General features: G+C 35.6%; 4 protein-coding genes across 5 annotated transcripts in view; 1 reads left to right on the top strand and 3 right to left on the bottom strand.

Moving 5' to 3' along the window:
- Nucleotides 1–4,005, bottom strand: part of LOC111457913 (putative ribosomal large subunit pseudouridine synthase SVR1, chloroplastic) — a 9,424-nt gene extending 5,419 nt beyond the window's left edge. Inside the window, exons 1-6 of the mRNA XM_023100364.1 lie at nucleotides 3,418–4,005; nucleotides 1,062–1,141; nucleotides 884–984; nucleotides 703–775; nucleotides 484–577; nucleotides 315–363 (exon numbers count right to left, since the gene is read on the bottom strand). Of these exons, the coding sequence (XP_022956132.1) occupies nucleotides 315–363; nucleotides 484–577; nucleotides 703–775; nucleotides 884–984; nucleotides 1,062–1,141; nucleotides 3,418–3,892 (872 nt within the window). The 5' untranslated portion in view covers nucleotides 3,893–4,005. The remainder of the gene's footprint in view (nucleotides 1–314; nucleotides 364–483; nucleotides 578–702; nucleotides 776–883; nucleotides 985–1,061; nucleotides 1,142–3,417) is intronic.
- An 858-nt stretch (nucleotides 4,006–4,863) lies between these two features.
- On the top strand, nucleotides 4,864–8,022 carry LOC111457904 (sorting and assembly machinery component 50 homolog). The gene is made up of 4 exons (XM_023100353.1): nucleotides 4,864–5,870; nucleotides 6,264–6,749; nucleotides 6,844–7,359; nucleotides 7,579–8,022. The coding sequence occupies exons 1-4, from the start codon at nucleotides 5,310–5,312 to the stop codon at nucleotides 7,660–7,662; spliced, it is 1,647 nt and encodes a 548-aa protein (XP_022956121.1). The 5' UTR covers nucleotides 4,864–5,309; the 3' UTR covers nucleotides 7,663–8,022.
- Nucleotides 8,023–8,898: 876 nt separating this feature from the next.
- On the bottom strand, nucleotides 8,899–13,798 carry LOC111457894 (glycerol-3-phosphate dehydrogenase SDP6, mitochondrial-like). Of its 2 annotated transcripts, XM_023100333.1 has the most exons (7): nucleotides 13,372–13,798; nucleotides 12,754–13,227; nucleotides 11,288–11,619; nucleotides 10,505–10,665; nucleotides 10,142–10,400; nucleotides 9,194–9,492; nucleotides 8,899–9,106 (listed from the first exon to the last, which is right to left on the bottom strand). In XM_023100333.1, coding segments are annotated over exons 1-7 (1,890 nt in total). In that variant the 5' UTR covers nucleotides 13,736–13,798; the 3' UTR covers nucleotides 8,899–9,105. The 2 variants fall into 2 exon arrangements, with proteins under 2 accessions (XP_022956101.1, XP_022956109.1); XM_023100341.1 differs by having other exon boundaries at nucleotides 8,899–9,492.
- Nucleotides 13,799–15,092: 1,294 nt separating this feature from the next.
- LOC111457920 (ras-related protein RABF1-like) lies at nucleotides 15,093–19,538 on the bottom strand. The gene is made up of 8 exons (XM_023100376.1): nucleotides 19,341–19,538; nucleotides 18,969–19,042; nucleotides 18,746–18,829; nucleotides 18,519–18,613; nucleotides 17,854–17,959; nucleotides 17,114–17,203; nucleotides 16,876–16,962; nucleotides 15,093–15,394 (listed from the first exon to the last, which is right to left on the bottom strand). Exons 1-8 carry the CDS (start codon nucleotides 19,363–19,365, stop codon nucleotides 15,356–15,358), a joined length of 600 nt encoding a protein of 199 aa, XP_022956144.1. The 5' UTR covers nucleotides 19,366–19,538; the 3' UTR covers nucleotides 15,093–15,355.
- Nucleotides 19,539–27,394: the final 7,856 nt, after the last annotated feature.

Genomic DNA, 27,394 nt, shown 5'->3' on the forward strand with positions numbered 1-27,394 from the left:
AAAAAAAAAAAAAAAAAAAAAAAAAAAAAAAAAAAAAAAAAAAAAAAAAAAAAAAAAAAAAACTAAAAAAATTCCATTCCCCATCCCTGAAATGGTCGGTAGGCAAATGTTCCTGTCATTGTCATTCAATAAATGCACCCCAGATATATAGGCCACAGCCAACAGACACTTCTGGTATGATGTTTGTGGTCTCATCTTTTTTGGTTGATCTGTTGATCTTTAACTTACTTCATGAAATTAATGCCAAAACTTACTTTTGTAGATAACTTTACAATGCATCAGCAATAGTAAAGAATGAAAATACAATCACTTACTCCTTCGATATACCAGATGAAGGATGTGAGATACTTTGAGCAAAATCTCCTGAAAAAAGAAAGCAATGTAATTTTGCAAACAGTTCAAGATCTATCCTTCTAACTCCAATTTTTTTGTGGGGCAATCCTAATAAGGAAGCAGCCATGAGAAGTTTATTGCATAACATACCATCATTTGTCACTATAATCAACCCAGTGGTGGCAACATCAAGCCTGCCAACTGTGAACAGTCGTGGTTTGGGTTGTCCTGGATATGTTTTATGCTGCAAATGCAAAGTCTTAGTTGAATAATTTGCAAACAATATTTCATGAATCATAATGATTATAAGATTATCACTCCTTTCTAAACTTTCACTTGAAATCGATATGACTAGTAGGTTCGACATACCCAACTCTTCAAATAATCATCAAATAGATTTATCACAGACTTTGACTCCTTTTTCCCAGATGAACAAATATACCTGTCGTGGCATTTTACAAGATCAGCAATGTAAGCACATAAAAGCCAAATTGCCAAAAGAAACTTGGGGTAGGAGAGGATAATTGATCGCAGAGAATGAGCGACAAACCCTTTTGGCTTGTTGAGGGCTAGATAAACTTTTGATGGTAGTTTCTTAGGAAGCCTATTTCCATTCACGTAAATAATGTCTCTTGCAGGATCCACCCGAGTCTACAGAAAGGTGGAATCATTTATTCCTTCATAGTTAAGGCAAAAATCTATCTGACCCAAATGAAATGCAAGCTAACCTGAGGAGTATTGCAAACAGAACCATTAACAGTCACGCGACCTTCAAAAATAAGCTCTTCACTGCTCCGTCTTGATGCCACTAATAAACAAAAGAGGTGTACAGTACCAACTATGAGATCTTACCGGGACAATTGTAATTAATGTAAACCGGACATTGCAGAAGAAGATAAAACAGAACACTCCATGACTAAACCATAAAACACAAAAGAATGATCGTGTACATTGTCTTAGTAGCTTAACTTTTAGATTATAAAAATTTCTAATTAAAATTTGTCCTTACAAACTTGACCAAACGATGTACAACTGAACTTTCATTTCCCACTCCTCCTAACAAGGGATGAGGCTAGCCAGAAACAACATGGTACCAACGATTCTACAGAAAGATTCCAACTTAAGTGACTACCACAAATGAAGTGGCTGAAGAAACAGGATGAGAATAGGGCACATCGCCATCTAACATTTCACAGATAGGTAAGTTGCATACTTTGAGCATCTCACAACAACTAATGCTCTTCCAACACTACATACAAAAAAATAAAAATAAAAGTATCATTGATGAAAAACCAAGTTTCATGGAGCAAATAAAAGAAATTACAAATGAGCAATACGAAAAAAAAAAAAAAAAGCCCATTACAAGAGGAGCCCGAATGAAAACAACAATTGCAAGAGAAAAATCAAAAGATACCCATGTAAAAAGGGCTCCAGTTGTTGGAGAGAATAGAAAGAGGATAAATTGAACATGTAATGCCACATGCCCCAGATTTGGAACCCGTATTTGGCACCTCATAGCCTCGACATTCCCCTGCATCTGTTGTGACATAACCACATTATCTACTTGTCTTAAACTACTTCTAAGAGTAAAACTATTCTCGCAGACCAACATGGGTCTTTTTAGTATGCTTTATCCTCACTCACATTCTTCTTAAAAAATGAGGTCACCCAATATAGAATTCCTTCAAGCTAAGCACACTTGGGAATTCTTTTGATTGGGTCATCGAAAAGAAAGGTGCACCTTGTTAGTATAGATAGTAACTTTCAATTTTTTTAAGTCTTTTTTAAGCATTATATCCTTAGGATCACTCTCATTCGGATGTAGTCTCAATTCATTCAAGTACTCCTCCTTTACTCAGATGTCATATGCTCACCAGTTTCTGCCTTGGTTTGTTCCTGAACCACATCCTACAAGGAGAGGTCCTATTCTAATAGCATCTATAATGCATCATGCCCAAGATTCATACCAGGATTTGAAACCCGAATTTGGTAGCTCATGGCTTCAGCATTCTTCTACATCCCTTGTGACACGACTACTTTACCTACTTGTCCGAAAGTGCTTCTAAGAGTGAAAAATGTTCTCATAGATCAATACGAGTCCTTTTAGAATGTTTTATCCTCACTCACATGCTCCTTCTACATCCCTTGTGACATGACTACATTACTTACTTGTCTGAAAGTGCTTCTAAGAGTGAAAACTATCCTCACGCAATACGAGTCCTTTTAGAATGTTTTATCTTCACTCACATGCTCCTTAGGAAAATTTTCAAGGGGTCACCCAACGTAAGATTGTTATAAATTAAGCACATCAGCACATCCTTTTAGAATATTTTGTCCTCATTCACATGCTTCTTAGGAAAATTTCTAAGAGGCCACCATACATAAGATTGTTCTAAGCTAAACACGCTTAACTTTGGAGTTCCTATACTTGAGTCACCAAAAGAAAGGTGCACATTGTTAGTATAGGTGGTAACCTTCGGCTCTTTTAAGTCTTTCTTAAACATTATATCCTTAGAATTGCTCTCATTCAGATGTGATCTCAGCCTATTCATGTACCCCTCCTTTACTCGAGCATCATAGAACTATTTGGTCACAAATGCCCAAAATATCTCTACCCCTTCCGGTTTCTCTCGAACCAAATGTTCCAACATTTAATTTCAGAAACAACTGCTCATATTATCATGGTTTACTAAAGCTTAATTTTACGGTGCATGTTGATTAATATATACATAGTCTACCATTCATGGTTTTATAAGGAGAATGCAGCTCAAAGAGAATATTTGTAAATTCTGAAACTAGACATGATTCTACAATGCTAACTAAACCATAAGTGGATTGTTCCCTCCTATTTCCAAAACTCCTAGTCCATATAACTAAATATCTTCAAAAATAAACCAAACAAAGACGAGTAACCACCGCACCAACTACCAAACAGCAATAAGTAAAGAAAAATATAACAAGCACAAAAGACTGCTGTATGACGGAACATGCCGAGCTCCTATAGCCAGAGTTAGCATTTTGCCTCATCAACCATCGGAAGATTGGTCGATACACTAAGTGCTATCAGGATAGAGAAGCACAAACCTCCAGCGGCAGCAAGAACTTTACTGAGACGTTGCGACGAGTCCCTAATATTCTCATTGTAAAATCTTCGAGCAGCCTTAGAATACTTGGGGGGTTCAGGAACGCGTTTATCAACAGAAACCTTCTTCTTCTTGGGCTTGGCTTCAGCCTCCGACATGGAATGAAGGAACCGTGTAGGAGGATGCGATTGGAGCTTGAGGTTGCCATCTTCGCCGCGAACTATCCACGGAATGAAGAGCTGACCGCCAGTGTTTTGATCAATAAACTGAAAAGAATCATCAGTTTTGGATTTAGGCTTCGGAGTTGGGGGCGCGAACGTGATGTTGAACTCCAGTGAAGATGAAGACGAAGAGGATCCATTGGGAGCGGAATTAGAGGAGAGAGAGCAGGAAATTCGAGAAATGGCGCGAATGGGATTGAGGATTAACGAAGGTTTTGAAAGAACAGAGAGTGAAGAAGCTGCTAATGAAACCATTTGTAATGGAAATTCTGATTCTGATAGTAAGCTCGCGGCTTCGCTCTGGTTCGTGGATTGAAGGAAGGAGACGATTGAGCCTCACTGGTCAGCTCCCACAACAATCGAATGATAATTTTATTTTTGGATTAAAATATATTTCCGCTCCAATTTTGAATTTCATTTTATTAACTATTTTTAATCTCTAACTTTACCCTATATTTTCAATTTAAATAAATAAATATATATATATAAGGAATTTAAAATTTGACTTTATTGTTAATTTTTATAAACAGAAAAAATGTTGCATTTATAAATTTTAAAATATATTTACATTGTATTTTTTAATGCATTAAAATTAAAATTATTATTATTATATATATATTTTTTTTTATTTATGTCACACAAAATGATTTTTTTTGTTTTCCTTTATTATAGAATATATTAATAAGTTTTTTTTAAGAACGGTAATATATATTTTTATTAGTAGTTAGTTTGATAGTTGTATTCTATCTATTTAAACTGTCATGTCCCACCTTGGTCGGGGGAGAACAAACCATTTATGAGGGTGCGGAAACATTCCCGAGAGAACAAACCACTGTTTATGGAAACCTTTCCCTACAGCGTTTTATAGCAGAGGAAGCCCAAAAAGAAGAGCTCAAAGAGGACAATATGAAACTTTCCCCTACCAAACGCGTTTTATAGCCTTGAGGGGTAGCCTAAAAGGGAAAGCTCAAAGAGGACAATATCTGCTAGCAGTGGATGTAGGCCTCGGTCATTACATAAACGTTACTAATATTAATTTCAATTTTAAAAACGTTTTATTTTTTTAACAAAAAAAATATATATATAATATTTTACTTATATTATAAATAAGAATTTTATTTAAATTAATTAAATGTTATTTATTAAATAATATTTTAAAATTTTGGACCAATTAACCCAAGTATAAAGGGATAGTTCATTCTTACCGGGAAGGCCGAGACTCTAGAGGCCCAAAGCTCTCTACCCGCGAGCCCCAACAAGAACAACATTTCTTTCCGGGCGCGTGGCTTAAACGCGCGATTTCTTCTACAAGCCGAACCAGGTTCAGTACTGATATTTCAATCACGAACCCTAGAGCATCTTCTTGTCTATTGAAATCAACCATCATTTTCTCACTGTTTCTGAGTTCGACTCCATGGAATTGAATCCGATGAAGCGATCGCAGTTCGCCCAGGCAGCATTGGTTTCTTCTTGAAGAATTTTGATTAATGAACAGAGGTTAAATTATGCGTCGTTGTATTTGCAGAACTGTACTGTACTAAGAGAATCACTCCTTTAATTGTCGCGAAGATTATTGCTGATATCGGTGTCATTTTAGAATCTGCGATTTTCGAGTGAGTTCATTCAACAATTGGAAATTACGGTTTTATTATTGTTGTTATTTTCAATATCAATGGCGGACTATGAGGAAGAAGGAAAAGGTTCGATTAGACCAAATTCCGAGGAGGAGCAAGCAGAGCGAGAACCATCCATTTTCGAAAATGACGACGAAGAAGATGAGGATGATGGAGATGAGGAGGATGAAGATGAGGATTTTGAAGGTGAGGAAGATGAGACTGAAAATGATGAAGAACCACTCCGGAGGAAGCCTCTTTCGGATGCTTCCAGATTGATTGGTCAGAGGTCCAAATTAGAGAATCTGGCTGAGCGAATGAGGAAGGAGAAGATCAGACTTAGGGTTCATGATATTTTGATCAAGGGAAACACGAAGACCAAGGAATCTATAATCGAAGCCGAAGTGGAGGCTATTAAGAATGCATCAACCATGCAAGAACTACTGGAGGCCGCTGGCGTAGCCAATGCCAAGCTCCAGAGGCTTGAGATCTTCGACTCTGTCAAGATTACACTTGATTCAGGTCCGCCAGAGCTCCCTGGTACTGCAAATGTCGTTATCGAGGTTGTGGAGACGAGCAACCCCCTCTCCGGCGAATGCGGTGCTTACACAAAACCTGCGGTAGGATTTTGTTGTGTAAAATATGTATATATTTGTGCCTGATGTGTGAATCAATAGCTCGTTGTGTGATAAGATATTGCTTGATAACAATGAAAGCAAAGTGCTTTTATAGAGTTGTCTACCCCATTCAATCTATATGGTTTGATATCTTGTATGTGTGCATACTTGAACATTTTAATACTTATTACATGCCAATTAGGAGTTATAATTTATCAACTCTGGTTCTCTTGTAATGTGATTCCTCTGTTCAGATTCGAACTATGATTCCCTAGATAAATTTATTGCTTGTTTAACTGGAATTCGTGCATGAACTATTTGATAACTGGAATTCGTGCATGAACTATTTGACTTGCTACCTGTTGGGAAGTTTGAAGTGGTATAATGCTTTTGCAGGCTCGTTCGTGGACCTTTGAAGGTTCTGTTAAGTACAAAAATTGGCTTGGATATGGGGATTTATGGGATGGCTCTTTGGCATACGGTCCTAATCAAACATCTGAGCTGAGTACCGGTGTTTATTTCCCGAGGCTGAAGCGATCAGTGACTCCTTTGGTGGCACGGCTATCCCTACTTTCCCAAGATTGGTTAGAGTTTTCATCTTACAAAGAACGGTCTTTAGGTCTTTCCCTTGGCCTATATTCAACAAAGTATCATGATTTGGCATACAGCCTTGGATGGCGCACCATAGCCGACCCTTCACAGATGGCGTCTAATTCGATAAGGAGACAACTTGGAAATAGTTTACTTTCTTCTCTAAAATATACTTTGAAGGTTGATAAGAGGAATTCTGCAGGGAGGCCAACTAGAGGCTATGCTTTTGTTTCTACTAGTCAAATTGGTGGCCTCGCACCTGATCACCGGAGCTTGCGCTTTGTGCGACAGGTTTTCTTCATTTCCTTTTGGTTCTCTTGTAACAACAAAAGACTTTCCCCAGCTTTTGTGTAGTTATCGATTTTCTGTTCCCATATTTTAACAGGAATTTGATCTACGTTATGCCATTCCTCTCGGCTTTGATCGTGCTGCCATGAACTTTGGAGTTTCTGCTGGTGTTGTCTTGCCTTGGGGAAATGGATTCATGAACAAGCCATCACCCCTTCCTGAACGGTTTTTCTTAGGTGGTGATTTCTCTCCAGTATGCACCGTCGGAGGCCCAACAACTGTATGGGGTTTTAAGACACGTGGGATGGGGCCAACGGAGCCGAGGCGGGAAGTGAGGGGCGAAAATAATCAGGGTGAAAACAGTGATTCTCCTGGAAGGGATTTTGTCGGAGGGGATCTTGCTGTCACCGCATTTGCTGATCTTTCGTTCGACTTCCCAATTCGCTGGTTAAGAGAACATGGAATCCACGGACACATCTTTGCTGGTGCAGGAAATCTTGCAAAGTTGACTGAGAATGAGTTTCGCAGTTTCTCTTTTCAGAAGTTCTTGGAAACTTTCCGTACCTCAGTAGGAGCTGGAATTGTGCTTCCAACAAGACTCTTCCGCCTAGAGGTCAGTCACGATCTCTGACTTTGTGTTTCATTATTTAGATACATAATTTATTGGCCTGGCTCTGATCTCTGTTTTTACGTGTATCCCATGCAATGCCATGCTTGCTGTTTCCTTTTTATTATTCTTCTATCAAACGGAAACAACACCGAAACATCGCTGTAGGTTGCCTTTTGATTTGATTCGTATTTGCTACTGATTTGAGTTTGGTTCTATGAGCAGGGGAACTTCTACTACATATTGAAGCAGCAAGAGCATGATCGTGGAAAAACTGGCTTTCGGTTTAGCATATCTGCCCCATCATAAACCATGAATTTTGGCGAGGTTTGATTGATATTCAGGTTTGATTGAATTTGTTTCTCTTGCTCAACGACAATGTCCTTGCTGAGTTATCAGTTCGGACTGGATTATAAAAAATAAAAATAAAAAAAGTTTCCTTTTAATCATTTGGGGAAGTGAAAAAGAAAGGAAAAAATAAAACTTCTCTCTTCAACCACAAAGAATAGAAGAATAATATGACTTGTGATGATGTATTGGAACAGGTTATGGAGGTCTCCCCTCGCATTTGGTTTCATCGACCCAAATGGGAGGATGAATTTTTGTAACTCCATCAGTGAGATTGGACTATTTTGTTTCATAGCCTATATGATTTCTGGTTTTCCTCCACTCCACCAGGTACTTTATGATGCACACCATTATCAATTTTCTTTTCATAAGAGTCCACGACCTTTATGCCTCCATTTTTTTTGTTGTTCTTTCTTTTTTTGGGTTATGATTCTATTAGATTAGGAAGCTTCTGAAAATGGATACCATTCCCAAAGAGCACAAGTGAAAGTAGTATTTAATTTGAACGAATATGAATTTAAAATCAAATAGTTGGTTATTAAACACAATTTAGTTTATCAATTCTTAGAATTATCAAGTATATTTTGTAGCATTTTCATTCAACGATCTTGAATTGCACATATTATATGCATCATATCTATTCTGCTTTCCTTTTAAGACCATGGGATTCGTTCCCAAGAAAAACTCCGTGACCATCGTAAACTATTAAAATTATTTGGCAAATGGAGAGGGAGTTGATTTCTCGTGCTTTGCTTTGGGCTTTTTCAAAAGGTTTCACACTGATAGAGATATATAGTATTTATTGAATATAAACTAATGATAATTCTCTAAATGAGTTGATGAATTGAATAGTTGTGGTTTTTTTTTTTTTGAAAAGTGCTTTTATCAAAATTTAGAGTTTGAATTTTTAAAATGTAGAATTATGTTATAAAATAGAATAAAATTGATGTATTATATTATAAAATATTTATTATATAATAATAACTATCAGAATTTATATTTTAAATTGTGCTCATAAAATTAATTAATAACAATTTATATTCAAAGTTGATAACTATATTTAGTTTTATGGTATAAAAAGTTATTATCAAACTCATTTTTTAATTACTTATATTGAAATCACTTACCACATGAAAATATAAAATACGAAAATCTCAATTTAAAAGAATATATAAAATACGAAAACCTCCGATATAATTTGAGTTATTTATTCCTTTGGTATGTACGTAGGGTGGTGCCTATATGGTGCATGGCATATTCTCAGCCAAGGGCAATTACAATTTAAAAGGCAAGGTGCAAAGTAAGTATATGTATTTTCACCTGATGTGTTTGATCATAGCTGTGTGTGTGTGTCGAGTTCTTGAAACATTCTCCTCTCCTGCCCGGTCGGGTGGGGCTGAAAAGCCTTGAATTCAAACACGAGAAGAGATTACAATCACGAACATGTGTGAACGGATCTATTTAAGAAGCAAAAAGCATTAGAAGAACTCACTAATCATGTTTTCCATCATGGAACTGAGCATTTCTTGAAGACTTGAAAGTTTCTAAAAATTTATTGGCCTTCTGCAGTTCTTGGTTCTGCCTTGACTTATCCCAATTATGTTCAGCCGCCAATATCTCAATTACTCGAGGCAATGCGTGGTTAGCAGCATGTGTGTCGAGGAATGCGAGACGTGATCTTCTGGCGATGAAATCTACTGCAGATTCACAGTACTCGTGCCGAGCACAGTATGCAACCTCGGCTTCCAAGAAGGGGTAACCGTGAGCTAATCGCTTCCCCAAACTCTCATTCTATCATAAAAAAGAAAAAAACTGGATCAATTCTTGAAAACTGGACTATAAACAGTGCTCTACAAGCTAAAGGTCATCATTTTTATAGAATATATATTCCTTTAGCTTCTCCATTGATGTTAAATCTCGAGTTTGCTTTACACCGTATGGTGTGTATCATTGTAACCGTCTAAGTCCACCGCCTGCAGATATTGTCCTTTTTGGATTTTCCCTTTTACGCTTTCCCTCAAGGTTTTAAGACGCGTTTTAAAAACTTTGAGAGGAAACCTGAACGAAAAAACTCAAAGATGACAATATTTGCTAGTGGTGGGCTTGAGCCGTTATAAATGGTATTAGAGCCAGACACCTAGTGATGTGCTAGCGAGAAGGCTGAGCCCCAAAGGGGGTGGGCACGAGGCAGTGTGCCAGCAAGGAGGATGGATTGGGGTCCCACGTCGATTGGAGTAGGGAACGAGTGCCAGCGAGGATGCTAGGCCTCGAAGAAAGGGGATGGATTGTAAGATCCACATCAGTTAGGGAGGAGAACGAAACATTTTTATAAGGATGTAAAAATCTCTCCCTAGCAGGCCGTTACAATCATTTTATAGAATATATATGCCTTTAGCTTTACACCGTTACACCATAGCAATGTATAGAGAGAAACACAAACCTGGGCTATAGCAGCCACTCTTTCAGCTAAAACACCATACGCTTGTGATAAATGTCTTGCAGCTGCAGTATCCATAACGCCGGGGACAACTTTACCTCCAAGAGTCTTCTTCATACGTAAATATTGCTGAGCTAAGACAGTAAAATATGCAAGTTCCCATCCATCTCCACCAACTATCCGCAGCTTTTCTGTTACACATTCATTTGTTGGCTTCAGCTTTCCAGACTTTATAGCTGCATTAACAGCATCTTCTGCCATGCTGAAACCAGTTCCAATCAGAACTATAATTGTGGTAAAAAAAAAAAAAAAAGTATGAAGAGCGTATAGACCAGATAATTTTAATCACAGCCAAGATAATAGTACCCCCGATAAGTAGTCCATTTCCCACCAGTAATTGTGACAAATCCAGGATAATCCTCACAAACAACATGTTCTCTTGAAACATTCTCGGTACTTTTAGCTGACGGATCTATAGCCAAAGGACGAATACCACTCCAAGCTGAGAGAACATCTGTTCGCCGCACCTAAATTTTCAGAGGAATTGGGTTTGGGTTCCAATGAAGACTACATAAAACGAATGAAATAGAAACATAATTGTCTGTCTAGTGCAAGTGAAGCTAACTAAAACAATATAAACAACTTTTCAGGGGCTACAGAGGACTTAAACATTGAAATGTATACATAATCCACAAATTATCCATCAGGCACAATCCGAACCTATTAAGCAGTTAAAATGATATCACTAATCAACATGTGTAACAGGTGACAGTTAATAAACGACCGTCTGAGTTATCTTTGAACTTATTATCCTTCACATGCAAACTAGGTGTAAAAGAGGAGTCAAATACTAAATCTAAAGAACTCTAAGATCCCACGTCGGTTGGAAAAATAAAACATTTCTTATAAGGGTGTGGAAACCTCTCACTAGCAGACGCATTTTAAAAACCTTAAATAAAGACAACCATGGGACAATATCACTGAAGCAAACCCAAATTCTTTCAACTGTTTCAAAACTTAACACAGATATTCATACAAGCAAATTATATTGAAAAAAAACAAGAAAATTGTAATTTTCACCCAACTAGAACAAAGCAGGTATTCTAATCAATCAAATACCTTTTTTGGTAATAATACAGAATCACATACCTTCACGTTAAGGTAACCAGAGATTGCATCCAGTATAAATTGGATTTCATCCTCGTGAGGCTCAGGAAGCATAGTGATGTCTGCGTTGGAATCTGTGGTTCCAGCAACCGTTCGTCCTAACCATGGCAGCATAAAAACCACACGCCCGTCCTTAGTCATGGGAACAATTAGACCCATTCCTTCGGGAGAATAATAATCAGGGAGAACCACATGGACACCACAGCTGGGACAGATCACAGCCACTGCCTCTTTATCAACCATCTTTCTCACTGAATCACAAAATGGTCCAGCAGCATTGACAATCACCTTTGCATAGGTATCAAACTCTTTACCTAGAACAAATAAATAGTTAGTGAGGATCAGATAAATAAAAGGAATGTATAAGCCAGTCTAGACTTTTATTCATCACTCCAATACTTGCTCATTTGTGTAATTTCAACTAGCATCTACTGTCATCTTACTATGTCAATTATGCCAAACACAAACCCATGTGAAACCTTAATTCCGGTTGAGGATGGTTGTTAGAGGAGTCTCACATCGACTAATTAAGAGGTTGATCATGGGTTTATAAGTAAGGAATACATCTCCATTGGTACGAGGCATTTGAGGTATTTTGGGAAAACCAAAAACGAAGCCATGAGAGCTCATGCTCAAAGTGGACAATATCATACCACTGTGGAAGTCTGTGATTCCTAACATGGTATCAGAGTCGTGTCCTTAACTTAACCATGTTAATAGAATCCCCAAATGTCGAACAAAGAAGTTGTGAGCTTCGAAGATGTAGTCAAAAGTGATTCAAGTGTTGAACAAAGGGTGTACTTTGTACGAGGGCTCCAGAGGAGTCAAGCCTCGATTAAGGGGAGGTTGTTCGAGTGCTCCAAAGGCCACAGGGGAGGCTCTATGGTGTACTTTGTTCGAGGGGAGGATTGTTGTTAGAGGAGTCACACGTCGGCTAATTAAGAGGTTGATCATGGGTTTATAAGTAAAAAAATACATCCCTATTGGTATAAAACCTTTTGGGAAAACCAAAAGCAAAGCCATAAGAACTTATATTCAAAGTGGACAGTATAGTATCATATCATTAGGGAGGTACGTGATTCCTAACCATTTCATCTTCCAAAAGGAGATTATTGCAGGGATCTAAAATCAATATAGGAAATTGATCAACAAACAATAATGTTTCTAGGCTTCTAGACATGAGTTCAAGATGATAATTTGACTGAGCCCTCTGTTCTCAACTGATGTCCAATCCTTCAACAGTAATTGCCACAAGGCAACAAAAATCAAGTGGGGAAAGGGTACGAAGAAACTTTTTTCTTTTCTAATCCTGAAAATTCCAATTCAAGTATAACTAAAAGCATCCACAGGAAACTGCCCAGAAAAATTCAATAGAACTGGAAAAAATAAAAGGGGCTTCCAAAAAACTCAACTCAGATATAGAAGATTGCATTAGATGTGATTGGCACCTGACAAATTGTCACGAATCCGCGCACCAATAATTCGATCACTACCCTCTTCCTTCAAAAACCCCACAACTTCAGCATAGTTAAGCACCGCCGCACCAGCCAGAGCGGCAGTACAAGCCAGCCCCACATTAACCCGCGAGTCATTCATCTGCCCATCGTAGTACACCACAGTGCCTTTCAAACTTCTTCCCTGGCCGTTCGTAGCCAGGGTAGGGAAGAGCTCCACAGACTCTTGAGCGGAATAGTACCTTGACAAGTGTAAGAGGCAAGGACCAGAAACAAAATCGTGCATCTTCAACCCAATCCAATAGTAAACGACCTCGAACCAGTCAAAACACGGCGTCATACACGGCAAAACATGGCATAGATGTGGTGCATTTTCGATGAACTGCCTTCGCTCTTTAAGCGCATGAAACACCAGTTTAAGCTCCTTATAATCCAAATTAAACACTGCGTTCTCCACATACCGCACGCCTGAGAACGAATAGAAGGAATTTCAGCTTCCATTAACTCAAAACGGAATAAAACTTAATCCTAAATCGACATTCAGTCCATTCGTATCCAAAATTTGAACAAATGAACAACAACAGAACTTCAGATTCTTTAAATTCACAATACCTCCATGAATGAGCTTCGTCGAACGCGAAGACGTACCGGAAGCGAAATCCTCGCGCTCAACGAGGCCAACACGAAGTCCACGAGTAACAGCATCGAGGGCGACGCCACAGCCGGTAGCGCCTCCGCCGATGACGAGAATATCAAGAGGATTTAAAGAACTAGCCCCGATCAGAGCCGACTCCTGGACTGATCGCCGCGGAACGACTGCAGTTGGATCATTGATCTTACTCCTGTAGGATTCAAGCGCCTGATCACTGGTACCACGGTCATTGGAGGAGAGAGAAGGCTGAAGAATAATTGAGCCGCCAGCTACGGTGGCTACGACGGCGACGGCGAGCTTACTCAGCCGTGAGACGGCGGCCATGACGGTTGTGATTCAGACACAGGATTAGCGGGAAAAAAAGGGACGATACCGTGGCTTGAAAGGGACTCGTAATGAATTTATGAAAATAAATATAAATAAAATAAAATAAAATATAAAGAGAAAAGGAATATATTATCGTGATAAGCATGCAATGAAATTTTATTTTCTCTTTTTTATTTATTTATTTTTAACTAATTTCTAAATTAAATATATATATTATAATTCAAGTGATGTTTTCCGTGGGTTTAAACTTATTTTGAATATAATTTTGTTATTATCGATAAATGTTAAAATTCACAAACTACAAATTTAGAATTATAATAAAATTGGAATTTTCAAATTTTATTATTTTATTATTTATATCAATTTGTTAGTCTTTTTAATATTATTATAAGCTACTTTATGGGGGAAATTTTTATTAGAAAGTTTAAAATAAAATATGTATTTCACTCTTATTATTATTTTTATTATTATTATAAAAAGGGATGAATTTAAATATTTATTAGAAGATGAAGAATAGTGTGATTAAAAAAAATCAAATAAATATATAATGAAAGTATAGGTAGCCTTAAAATAAGGAATATAATAAAATAAAATAAAAAGATGGAAAAGACATAAATATATGAATAAAACTTAAAAGATGGGACTATGGAGGAATATTACAGGGCAATTTTACATTTAAAACATAATAAATAAATTAGATAGGCAATTAATGTTTTTTTTTTCTAAGAACTATTACCTGATCGATTCGTCGTTAAAGGCATCTTAAAAGCATTCATGTCAAGATATAGCTTTCAAGAGGAAAGACGCATCCTATCCATATAATTGCTTGTCACCTGCGCTTTGCCATCCATTCAAACTTTTCGAACCAAGTGAGTGTTCTATGGGGGACCGTCAAGCACATCTAGCAGCAAAGATCAAAGGGATGAGATTTGAACCCGTGACACAAAGATTTTCAGTCCGTCGATTCGCTAGTTCATTGATAGATAAAATTCTCTTTATTATCTCGTGCAAAAATGCAACCAATAATGAGTTTTGTTGTATTTTCACGAACCATGGAAACGTCAAGATCCCAAAGGAACAAAAGACGGTTTATAACTAAATTATATATATATTCAATTGAAACTAAAAAAACTATATAGGTATAAATTAAAACTAAGAACCAAATTATATTAGCAAATTTAAAGCTAGATTAAACAAATTAATAATAGATATAGAAGAGATTGTTAAATAAATAATTGCAAGGTTGACCTGATCAACCGGTGAAAGGCATCTGGAGTTTTGAATATTCTAGGCATCGAATTAAACTTTTCATATTGTTTTTTGGTTATTTAAGGAGAAACCCAAGTAATGTTTCTATCCGTCACACCAAACATAGTCTATAAATGCAGCATATGGTTTAAAGGGGAACGAATCTTTCACCATTTTCATCTCTGTTTTAACGTTACACTTCAGACTGAAAATACCAACAAGCCAAAGCAAATAACAAAGCCGAACACTGCCCGACTCACCAAAACTATACACGGATCACACGGGGGCAAGCTGTTTTGTTTTTTTTTTTTGTTTTTTGTAAAATAAGCTTCGGCTGATAAAATAATTCATGTCGCAGCTGAGTTCCGATCATGATGAAGTGGGTCGTGGCAATCGCTTCGCAATCTCCTGTCAAACCAAATAGAGAAGAAATGGTTGAACTCGAAATGTATTTGAACTGAAACAGTCGAAGGAATCTACAAAGCCATGGATCTTTATCGCCCCCTCTCGAGACGACGAGTGAAGTACATTCCAAGAGAAACTTTAGATGGAAACAAACTAGGGTCTCATCGAGTGAGCACGACAACTATGGAACATCATCACATAATTCAAGCAGGGAAAGTATGTAATCAAAGGAAAAGAAGATATGAACAAAAAGGACCATGACATTATTTTTTTCTTTAATCCAAATTATTTGCTGTTTCATAAAGCGTCTAGAAGAAGCACAAATTAGAGAGAGGGAGGGACGTACAATAAAACATGCACCACAGACAAATTCGACTGTGGGCAAAAAGCATTCGAATCCAACAAACAATAAACAACAAATCAGCGAAGAGCTAACAGTCGGAAAATTTCCAATCGAAATTGTTATACTTGTTCATCCAGATGTTCACCTCTTAAAATATCCTATATACATAAGCGGGAACAGGTGAAGGGGTCAAATTTATGGTGTAGCACCGCAGAACCTTTATTCTGATGGTGGTGGAATAATTCCTTGTCGAAAGAAAAAATCTATATTTGACAGGGTAGAATGCAACGTGCGACTTGAAGGACATGATCTACTGTGAATTCTTACATTCACCAGTTTATATTATATAGGAATGAAGATGCTCTTGACTCAGCATCGTTTCTAGATGGGATGACCTATTACATGCTAGAGCTTATCGAGAAGAATAAAGTTCCTTTTTTTAAGATTAAAAAAAAGTCAATTATCCATTCAATATAATATTGAATGAATGCTCGAGCACTCAGATACTTTCATGAATCCATATACAAAGTATCTTCCTCCTCCGAGCTCGAGTTATGGAAGAAGAAACCGAGAACAAAGTATCAACAACAACAACAGGTTTTATTACGGAACAATTCATGATGTCTTTTGCTTATGTTCAATATATAATGACGGAGTTGAAGACAAGAGATTCATATGAGAAAACATAAGTAAACAGCCGCAACTTTAAGGGTGGTATTGATCAATCATGACAATATAGAATCACCAATAGAAACCTAAGATGAACGTTCAGACAGCACAAAAACCGATTCGACACTTTATGGAGATAGAATAATGTTAGACACAACCAACCACCAGCAAACAGCTGGGGTGAAAGAACGTTCCAACTTCACACCTAAAGGAGTTCAACACTGTCACCAATAGAGAATTGGTCGACTACAACGAAAATCATTAAGTTTACTGGTTATGAAAATGAATTAAACAACACTCAGCAATATTCAAATATCATTCACATGCACTATAAAAACACGGGCGGCAGAAAAAAATAGAACTGTTTAATACTACTCTGCCTACAGTGGATATCACAAAAATAGCTATACACAATGGTCTACCTCAAAAAGGCAATTATGAAAGTGATAATAAAAGGTACAATCAGGAATACCTCAAACAGCTCATTTATGTTATCTGCAGTCTTAGCAGATGTCTCAATAAAGAACATTCCATTCTTCTCTGCATACTCAGTCCCATCCTTCAAAATTGAGGCATAATTATCTCAAATTAGTGAATTTTAAATACTGCCCATTTTGTAAAAAACAAAACAAAGTAAAAAAGGATAAATGGAGAAGATTGGAGAAGATTGGAGAAGAAAAACGCATTTGATCAAATAACACTGAATTTACCTGAACGGATACTTTCCTTTTCTCTTGGAGATCAGCTTTGTTACCGACCAATGCCAAAATGATATCAGGGCTTCCATGCTTTTGCAGCTCCTGTAAGTGTCCAATACGAATCGTGAAGATTGTGATTCATTAAAGGATAACCAGCTCAAAACAAACACATTAATGCATTGTTTAGGTTTTTCCCTCTTGAAAAATCATGGCTTACATTCAAACAAGCCCCTTTTCTATGATTTTTTACTCAAAATAGGACTGTACTTTGTTAACATGATCAGCATTCATTGATTTGAAGCCAGAAAAGGTATAATGAAAAACTGTATTGTCTCCAATGGAAACTTCCATAACAGCACTCTTTTTGTTGGAAATTGATTAACAAAGAAGTCCCATAAAAAGAAATGAATGCTTATCAAGAGGCAAAGATGTAACACAAGGTCGACAAGGTTATCCACAATTTTCTTAAAAGAGTAGCGCAAGGTTAACCAGAATTTTAATAAGCACACATCATAATCATATTGCCTGTAACACTTACAAGGGAACAGATAAGTAGCGAAACATGTAGTTATCTGGTGATCTATCCATAGATTAAAAAGAATTCCATTCGTTTCATATTTGGCCACTAGTGAGTAGCAGCTCAATTAATGAGGAATTGCCTCACAGGTTTCGCTTCCTTTCGGCATAATGGCTATGAAAGCAGGAAATATAGTACATTTGTACAAAATCTAATTTATCATTTTAAAACATACCTTAACCCAATATTGAGCTTTGGCAAAGGAATCAGAGCTTGTTATATCATATACGATAACTGCAACTGCCGCACCTCGATAGTAAAGTGGAGCTAATGCAGCATACCTAAATCAAGAGAGAACAACATTGATAACATCTAGCAAAAATAGCTCCGGTAAACATGAATCAAACTAGATAAGGTCTACCAATGTAATAGTCCAATCCATAGCCCAATCCCCTGTCAGCAGATAGTCCTCTTTGGTCTTTCCCTTTTGGACTTCTCCTCAAGGTTTTAAAACGCGTCTACTAGAGAGAGGTTTCTAAACCCTTATAAGGAATGCTTTGCTCCCCTCTCCAACCAAAGTGGGATCTCACAATCCACCCCCCTTGGGGGCCAGCGTCCTCGATGGCACACCGCTTAGTGTCTGGCTCTAATACCATTTGTAACATCTCAAGCTCATTGCTAGTAGATATTGTCCTCTTTGGACTTTTCCTTCTAGGCTTCTCCTCAATGTTTTAAAATGCATTTACTATGGAGAGGTTTCCACACTCTTATAAGGGATGTTTCGTTCCCCTTTCCAACCAATGTGGGATCTCACAACCAATCACAATATTGTTGCTTGCTAGCTAGAAGTTAAAAAATACACCATAGAGGATAAGCTACTAGAGATTTAGATAATCCTACCTCTCTTGCCCAGCAGTGTCCCATATTTCAAACTTCACTGTTGTAGAATCCTGTAAAGCAATCGTTTGTGACAGGAATGATGCCCCAACAGTTACCTGAATTTTCTCAACAAACATTTCTAATCAAAAGATTGTAATCACTTTGGGAATGAAATGATCAAGACATAAATTTTTCGTTTCAAGCATCAATTTATTTTAAGAATTTATGGACTGTAATATAATCCTGACCTTAGACGTTGGATCAAACTGACCACGAACAAAGCGAAGAACAATACAGCTTTTACCAACGCCAGAATCACCCAGCAGGACAAGCTGCATAAGATATCATAAAAACTTTTAAGCTTTCTAAGCAAGCACTTATCTGACGTATTGGCATATCTGTAACTTCAAAAATCATAAATTCAAAGCAAAAGCATAAGAACAGGCAGCCATTTGGTAGCTTCTTAAATACCTTGACGCGCAAATTCTTTGAATCAGCTGCACTATTCTCTGGATTAACCCCACCCGATGGCCCAGAAGCTCTGTCTGTACAATAAACTCCTCAAAAATCAACAAACTCGACATAAAATCCCATCAGAAAAAGTAAAAAATTGAAAGATACCTAAGATAAAACCCACCGAACCCTAATGTCCCCATTAACGAAACAACAAAGATAATAATAATCAAGGAACCAAGAGAACTTCATAATTAACAACGTAGAACTAACCAAGCAATCAACCTCTTCAATTTTCAATACACTCTTTGATCAGACTTATATAGACCAATAAAGAATCGAAAACCCCTAAAAAAAGCTGAAGCAACGAAATTCGAGAATTGAAAATACCTGGGACAGAGGAGGAGCAACCCATTGCGATCAAGGGTATATGAAATACCCGAGCCAAGCAATTTGCTGTTAATTGAACTTTCTTGGAGTCTACTGAGCAATTTTCTGCAAAAGAGAAGAAGAAACTTGCGCCCTCGGGACTGGTTCGTTAATGGCTGTCAAAGTTTTCCCAATATTTCTCAACTCAACTTTCAATTGAATGGCGAAGGCGAACGACATCGTCTCGGCCCGAATCAAAACGACATGTCGGATTCACAAGACCCGAACCGAACCCGATACGCCGAAGAAAAGGTAAGCCAAATGGGCCAAATGGGCCAAATGGGCCGAACTTCCACATAGGTCGTAGGTGATTCCTTTTATTTTATTTTATTTTATTTTATTTTCCTTAAAAATAAAATACCTCCTAAAACACAATGATTTAAAAACGCCCCATTTTTATCATAATTTCATTTTCTAAAAAATTAATAATATAATATAATATAATTAATTAATTAATTAATTTAATCCTATACAAATAAAAAACACACGAGCTAAATATTATAATTTTATTTAATTCAACGGTTAAAAAATAAAATTTTAGATGTAATTTTTAATTCAAAAATATTTTACCCCTCCACATTTTATTTTTATACAAAAATAAAAAAATTAAATACATGACTCCAACCCTCCCAACTAATCCCCTCCAATATTTTATAGTTTGGTTCGGTTGGGTTAGGTTCATTATTTAACGAGGGTTACTTGAAAAATGTCTCGACTCGACTCAGCCCGAGAAAATAATAAATATTTTATCCCTTAATCTTGAAATTGAAGGCCCGAGTACATGGCCATGACAAGTTTGTCGCACATAAATTATTTATTGAAAGTTTTCTAAACCACATAAATTTGGTTGGTTTTTGTTTCGTTAGAAAATTTGAACCCGTCCACTTTAGATTAGTTGTTTCCTCTTTTAAAACGTCTATTATTGATGGAAGATAAGCCTACTTTCATGTAGATAAGCTTATCTTATACTGTTTCGATAGAGTTTGACCTGGAAATATATGGATCATAACTTATTGACGAGTACGACGTGCTTCATTGCTTTAGAAGATAAACTAAGCTTTTGTTTGATGTGAATACGACGCTCAATTTCTTGTTTGATGTGTGAAAATCGACCAACTGATGCATTTAACTTGTTTAGACCTAGGAAGTAGCATTGTCTTGTCAACTCATATGTCCTCTAGTCATATCGACGTTAAAATTTACGTTCTTAGTAAAGTCAGGAAAATAGTAAGAAATATGACATAACAATATAGGTTTATTTACGGCCATGAAAAACTAAATGGTTTGAAAGAAGCTGATGACTTAAAACCCAACTCAACCAGTACGATTGGATAAGTTTAAAAAAGTTCTAACCGAGTCCAACCCTACCCACGAACACCCCTAACGCTGTACCGAGCGTGAGAGAGAAGATTCAAGCTCGAACTTACACGACAATGATGAAAATCAAGAATTTGACAACTTACTATCTATAACATGTCGCGTTTAGAACGTATAAGAACTCAGGCCACAAATTGGGTTAAGTTTAAAAAAGTCCTAACCTAGTCCAGTCCTACCCCCGAACACCCCAAACACTGTACCGAGAGTGAGAGAGAAGATCCAAGCTCGAACTCACACGACAATGATGAAAATCAAGAATTTGACAACTTTCTATCTATAATATGTTGTGTTTAGAACGTGTAAGAACTCGAGTCACATCACGAGAAGTTTTGGCTCCACATCGAACACGGGAAATTAGGGTTTGACAACGAGAGAGAGAGAGAGAGAGAGAGAGACGACGCAGACAAGGTCGAGTGGACAATCCAACTTCCTTTAATTTAGGGGACAACAACATCTAAAGGATAAGGAAAAAATGGGTCATAGTAAGCTCAAACAATTTGGACAAACTTGCTTTTTTGATTGCAATCTTCAAATCTTTTCAAAACCCAATCTTCAAACTGTGGGAGTGTTTTGAATGTTCTAACTGTTCTTGATCTTTTGTAGATTGGGATTTGATGACGTGTGTACTTCGTGAACCGTTGAATATTGTGAGATCTAAAAATTTTTTATTTTCTATTTTGGTTGGAAGAGATTATGCTAGCTAAAAAGTTTTTGGCACAATCAGACTCTTGCAACAGTGGATCACCAGTTGTGCAGCACTCGTTTCAACTCGGGGAACTAGTCAGCCATGAGAAATTTGAATTTCACAGACAACGTAGAATTATGCTCGAATCTCGAGTCATGTTTGAGAAAGATGTTTTAGAAAACGTGAGTGAGAAAATGCGATGAAAATAATATGAAAGAATAACAACAACTTTGATAGCTTATAACTTCGGCAGGAAGAAGTGACATCTTCATACAGTACATTTTGGGACATTTTAGTCTTTGTCAGTATAGACATGATTTTGGTGACGGGTCATATCTATTAGAACATCTAAGCAAACATAGACAAACTATTTGATGACCGGGTTGAAAAGGCAAACAAAGACAAAAGGTTGAATGAAAGAGAGAGGCATTGGCATTGGCATTGGCATTTCCTTGGCCATGCAAGTTCAAAAAGCTTGATTAATGAGGTGTGGTGTTTGGGATTTGTTGATTAGACCATCCCACTTTTCAGGGGACACTACTCCTTCAGTTCATTCCGAAACAAATGGGTCCTTCCATATCCTCTCCTTTCGGTATCACCGTAACAATTTTAAATCCACTGTTAGTAGATATTGTTCTATTTAAACTTTTCAAAACGCGTCTCTCGTGGGGCCCAGCATCCTCGTTAGCACACCGTCCCGAACTTGGCTCTGATACCATTTGTAATAGTCCAAGCCCACTGATAGCAGATATTTTCCTCCTTCGACTTTCCCTTTTGAACTTCCACTCAAAGTTTTAAAACGCATCTACTAAAGATAGATTTCCATTTTAGTTAGGGTTTCCTCCCAACTGCTTACCTTTACTAATTTTCTGTACTTCCATTTTAGTTAGGCACGTGTAATAAGGGCCAAATAAAGTAAAAAAAAAAAAAAACCTAAGTGAGTTAGAACGAACTAAAGGAGAACAAGAAACGAGGAGAGAAGAAAAGAAGCTTGGTCGAATCCCACGTCCATGGTTGACCCACCGTGAAAAGTCTCGCTCAACGTTCCTAAGATCCGTGGAATCTCGATCCAAACCCTGATTTGGTTCACGTTGATCCTAACTCTACGAGGAATCCACCAAAACCCTAATTATGAGATATATAAATATTCTTGTCCCATTTGGAAGAGATAACTTCAACGAGCCTCACTCATATCAATCAAAACTAAGCATCGGAGTCTGTCTAGTTGGTTATTCAAATATTCAAATTATTTAATAATTAAACTGAAAAAAAAATAAATAACTAAGGCAGAATATTATATTTCAACCATATTTTAAATACGAGGAGGCGAAAAATGGTTTGATTTTGTAACGAAATAATTAAAAAAAAAACTATATTTGTGGAAAGTAATTAAATAAAGTGGGCCTTGGAAATGGGTTTAGTGTGGGTCCAATAGCGGTTCGATTCGAGTATTTTTCGGTTCAATGCCTGGCTCGCTGTTCCAAGGATTCTTCTTGTCGGTTCACAGTCCCATTATAAAATTAATTTCCCAATAAAATAAAATTAAAATTGAATAAATAACTATTTTTCTCTAATTGAAAATTTTGAAATTTTAATTTCACTTTAATTTCACTTTAATTTATATTATTATGATTAGCTTAATTGTGAATAAAATTGAATAATTCCATTGATTTAACTTTTTCGATTTTTCACAATAATTAAGTAAATATTAATTCAGAAAAAGAGAAAAAAAACCCTAAAATTGTTCAAAAATATTTATATATACAGAAAAATAAGATTAATTTAAAAAAAATAATAAAAAAAGGGTTAAGGGTCGGCGTAGTAATGCCAGCAGACGAGCATGACGACACATCGGCGAAGGATGTAAAACCTTGCTCTCTGTTCCTTAACAAGTAAACTGCATCTCTGCTTAAACGACGCCGTTCCCGATCTCCTCCTCCTACTACTGCAGCAGGTTGAAGACGATGAGCCTCTCACTTCCCTCTTGCACAGCCTTCTTCTTTCTTCCATCATCTTTTTTGCCTTTAATTCCGAAAATGCCCTTCTCTGTTCTTCCACAAATATGGGTTTTAGAGAGAGAAAGTTAAGAGAGAGAGAGAGAGAGAGAGAGAGATGGAGGGAGGGTTTTGGAGCTCTGAGGGGGAGACTTTATACTACTAACACATGGGTTTTGGAGAAAATAAGCCTTTTTTTATTATTAAAAATCTTTTTTTTTTCTCGAGATTTTCATAAAAAATAATAATCTAAATACGTCTCACGTGGGTCGGGAGAGGAGAACAAAACACTTTTTATAACAGTGTGGAAACCTTGCCCTAACCGACTTTAAAGCCTCAAGGTGAAAACCCGAAAACGAAAAAGGCAAAAAGAACAATATCTGCTAAGAGAGAATTAAAAAATAATAATCTAAATATGTCCCACGGGTCAGAAGAAAACACCTTTTATAAGAGTGTGGAAACCTTCTCTTAACAGACTTTAAAGCCTCGAATGGAAGTCCGAAAAAGAGAATGACCAAGAGGACAATATCTGTTAACAGTGAATTTGAGACATTACAGAATTGGTTATTTTTTATAATGGGGTGTAAACATAAAAGAGTGTAAATGTTCGATACATACAAGATCGATTCCATTGTGGACTATGCTATGATGATGGCGACTAATTGATTTATATATATATATATATATATATATATATATATATATATATATAAAATTGGTGTTCATTGTATGGGTACTTGGACACGGTCGGTCTAAGGAGGGATGAAATTAAAAATTATTTTTTGAAAAATGTGAAAAATCTTATGAACCCTAACGTATATAAACTCTACTACCAAGGAAATACACCGCGTCGGTCAAAAAATCATTTATTTTTTTATTTTACGCATTAAAAAAATGATTTTAAATTATTAAAAGTATTTGAATATTATTAAAAAAAATTAATTTCAAAATCACTTAATTCATTTCCTAATTAAAATAATTTAGATTTTAATTTTAATTTTTTAGACCCAAATCTTAAAAACCTTCCACTAATAATTATATCCAATTAAATTCTAAATTTTTATAATTTAATAATTTTATTGCTACAATTTATTCTTGTCACAATGAAAAATGAATAATACTTAAAAAAAAATACTATATTTTTTTTAATTAAGCTTAATACGACTTAATTAATTTATATTATAAAATGTGGAGTTTTATGCAATTTCCATATAAAATTGAGAGCGTGATCATAAACAGAATTAAATTATTTAAATATTATTTTAATTAAATATAGGTTTAATTTTTTTTAAATCCCATTCACATCCATCAAGTCCTCATTAACTAATATTTCTTTTCTTTTCAGTTTTCATTATTGAATTCCCAATATTGCCCTCGTCATACCAGATAATGAGGGGGTAGAAAGGTAATTGGACAAGATCCTCCTCGATGCAAGGTGTTATAATAATAAATAAATAAATAAATTAATTAATTAATTAATAATAAAAAGAAAAAAAATGGAGTTATTAAAAAAATAATGGAAGAACAAGCGAAGATTTGCATCAAAGTGCTCAAAGATATTCTTTGTTTGGTTATAATTATGGTTTTTTTGAATCCAAATTTTGACCACTCAAACTTGTGGGCCCATGTCTTTCCAACTCCCACACCCCGCACGTGTGAACAGCTTTGCTTTATTTTATTTATTTTTTCTTTTTTTTTTCTCTCATGAAATGTGAATGCAATTTTTTTTTTCATTTTACCGAATAATAAATTTTGGTAGTATTTTTTTTTTTTTCAACAATGGAAATTGGAGAATTAGAAATTTTAACAGTTTTTTATGATACAGACTAAAGAAGGGTACATGAATGAACCGATGAAGTTACTACATATACTAAGAATGTGTAGTTTCTTTTTCGGTGGCTCAATCATAAAAACTTCATAGTTAAGTGTATTTTGCTTCGAGCAACTTTATGTTGGATGAGCTTATAAAAATCTTTGTATGATGCACGTGAGTAAGGACAGAGTATGCTGAAAGGACTTGTGTTGGTTTGTGGGGATAACTTTCATTCTTAAAAAATAAGAAGTGGGTAACATGACCATGTCATAGGAAAACGTCGGAGCCATCAGGTACCGAATCCAGAACATGGGTTGTTACAGTGTCCTAACATGAGAGATAAAGGAAAACTTAAGCTTAAGCTCAAGTTCCTTGGTCGAATTCATATGAATCCAACGAGCAGTGATCTTTGTAATCTCATTTTAGCCCAGTTCTAGTCTTTTTCTTTTTTGCCCTATTTCGAAAAGGAATCTCTGAAGACCTAAAATGGGTCATAAATACTCGTCAGTAAGCTCTTCCTAACTATTAAATTCTCGACACTAAATTTCTTATCCGAGCCAAATAGATATCTACAAGTATTTATTAACGATATCGAACCATTACCCTTTAATCTTTACGAGGGTAATTTAGTCATTATAAACTAATTTATTATTATTATTTTTTAAGTTATCATTCTAGATTATATTTGCAAGTAATCCAACCTTTTTTTTTTGCAAGCAAGGACCAATAAATTAATTGTTAAAACCAAATAATAATAATAAAATAAATAAATAAATAAAGAAACTCCCATGAAATTTCGTGAAGGAAAAGGAAGATTCAAATATTGTGTCTTGCTTGGTTAAAAAGTCTTTTTTTTATTATTATTTAATTTCATAATATATTTATATTTTCCAAAGAAATTAAATTAATTACACTACATAATCTAATAATTATTTAAACAAATCTTTTAAAAAATGGTAATCATAATAAATTCTCACTAAAAAAATCATTTTTTTATTAAAAAAAAAAAAAAAGTCAACACTCTCGAGCTAGTGGAGTTGTTATAATTACACCTTCAAACTTTCAATATTTCCATTGTCCTCCTAAACTTTCAATTTATTACAATTTAGGCCACAAACATTACAAAAATTTAACAACCAACCCAAAAACGGCCAAAATTTTGAATTAAGAGAAATTATTAGCAAAGATAGCCCATATATTTGTTTGTGAAGTGAGCCTTGGGCCGACAAGACCAACAAAAATTACCGGGTTGCCCTTGGTCTGGTCCATTTAAACAATTGGGCCTACAACTTGGGCCCAAACAATTAATCCAATAATATTAAATTAAAAAATTATTATTTACATATTTTTTTTTATAATTATATAGTTTTATTAATCGTACCGTGTGGGGGAGAGGAATCCTAGGAGCATGTTCAACCCAATTAGCTTAATTATTTAATTTAAAGAATTTTAATTGATTAAAAAATAATAATTAAAAAGAGTCCTAGGTAGCATGTTCCTTTGATCATTAAACCCTAATCCACTTCCATTTCCTTTCTCACTCTTAGATTATAAAAATTAATTAAAAAAAATTATATTATTTAATATTTCCCAAAAGTTAACGCCGCATCACTTTAAAATTATAAAAATCTAACGTCTGCTCTATAAAAGTATGTTTTTCGACGAGAGTATTCATTAGGTAGTTGACTTTTACCATTTAGTTTCACTCTGTAATAAGTTCTTTTGAGCTAAATTAGCTCTCGAGTTAAAAACACGTTCATAACCGACACTTCTGTATCTTTTAATTTTTTTTGAAAAATAGGTTCATATAACTTCAAAATATAATATTTTCGAGCGTAAAATATATCTGACGGTAGAAAAAGTGCTCTTAACCCTTACTCGGGATTTATCTTGCACGTACGTTATGATAAACTTTATATTAGTTGAAATTGATTTCATGTTAATTAAAAAAATATTTTAACTACTCAATTATGTGAATTAGAAAATTAAAAAAAAAAAAAATTAAAGAGGTTAGAAAGGAGTACAAGGTTGTCGGCCATTATAGAAACATTTATATGTCTTTTTTATTTTTTTAAAGTTAAATAAAAGATGTCACCTGCTTTGTTATGTCCGGCCATATTAATTAATTTATTTTTCTCTTTTTTAA

Source organism: Cucurbita moschata, unplaced genomic scaffold, assembly GCF_002738365.1.
Source record: "Cucurbita moschata cultivar Rifu unplaced genomic scaffold, Cmos_1.0 Cmo_Scf00002, whole genome shotgun sequence".
Lineage (NCBI taxonomy): Eukaryota > Viridiplantae > Streptophyta > Magnoliopsida > Cucurbitales > Cucurbitaceae > Cucurbita > Cucurbita moschata.

Bases quoted from the DNA above. Each gene is read 5' to 3' on its own strand.
- LOC111457904 (XM_023100353.1), top strand. From the start codon at position 5,310: ATGGCGGACTATGAGGAAGAAGGAAAAGGTTCGATTAGACCAAATTCC. The intron at 5,871-6,263 runs GTAGGATTTTGT...ATGCTTTTGCAG, and splicing joins GTGCTTACACAAAACCTGCG to GCTCGTTCGTGGACCTTTGA. The intron at 6,750-6,843 runs GTTTTCTTCATT...ATATTTTAACAG, and splicing joins GCTTGCGCTTTGTGCGACAG to GAATTTGATCTACGTTATGC.
- LOC111457894 (XM_023100333.1), bottom strand. From the start codon at position 13,735: ATGGCCGCCGTCTCACGGCTGAGTAAGCTCGCCGTCGCCGTCGTAGCC. The intron at 10,666-11,287 runs GTATGTGATTCT...CTGAAAATTTAG, and splicing joins CTGGTTACCTTAACGTGAAG to GTGCGGCGAACAGATGTTCT. The intron at 9,493-10,141 runs GTTTGTGTTTCT...TTTTTATGATAG, and splicing joins GAGTGGCTGCTATAGCCCAG to AATGAGAGTTTGGGGAAGCG.
- LOC111457920 (XM_023100376.1), bottom strand. From the start codon at position 19,365: ATGGGTTGCTCCTCCTCTGTCCCAG. The intron at 19,043-19,340 runs GTATTTTCAATT...TTTATTGTACAG, and splicing joins TTGCTCCTCCTCTGTCCCAG to ACAGAGCTTCTGGGCCATCG. The intron at 18,830-18,968 runs GTATTTAAGAAG...TATCTTATGCAG, and splicing joins CAAAGAATTTGCGCGTCAAG to CTTGTCCTGCTGGGTGATTC.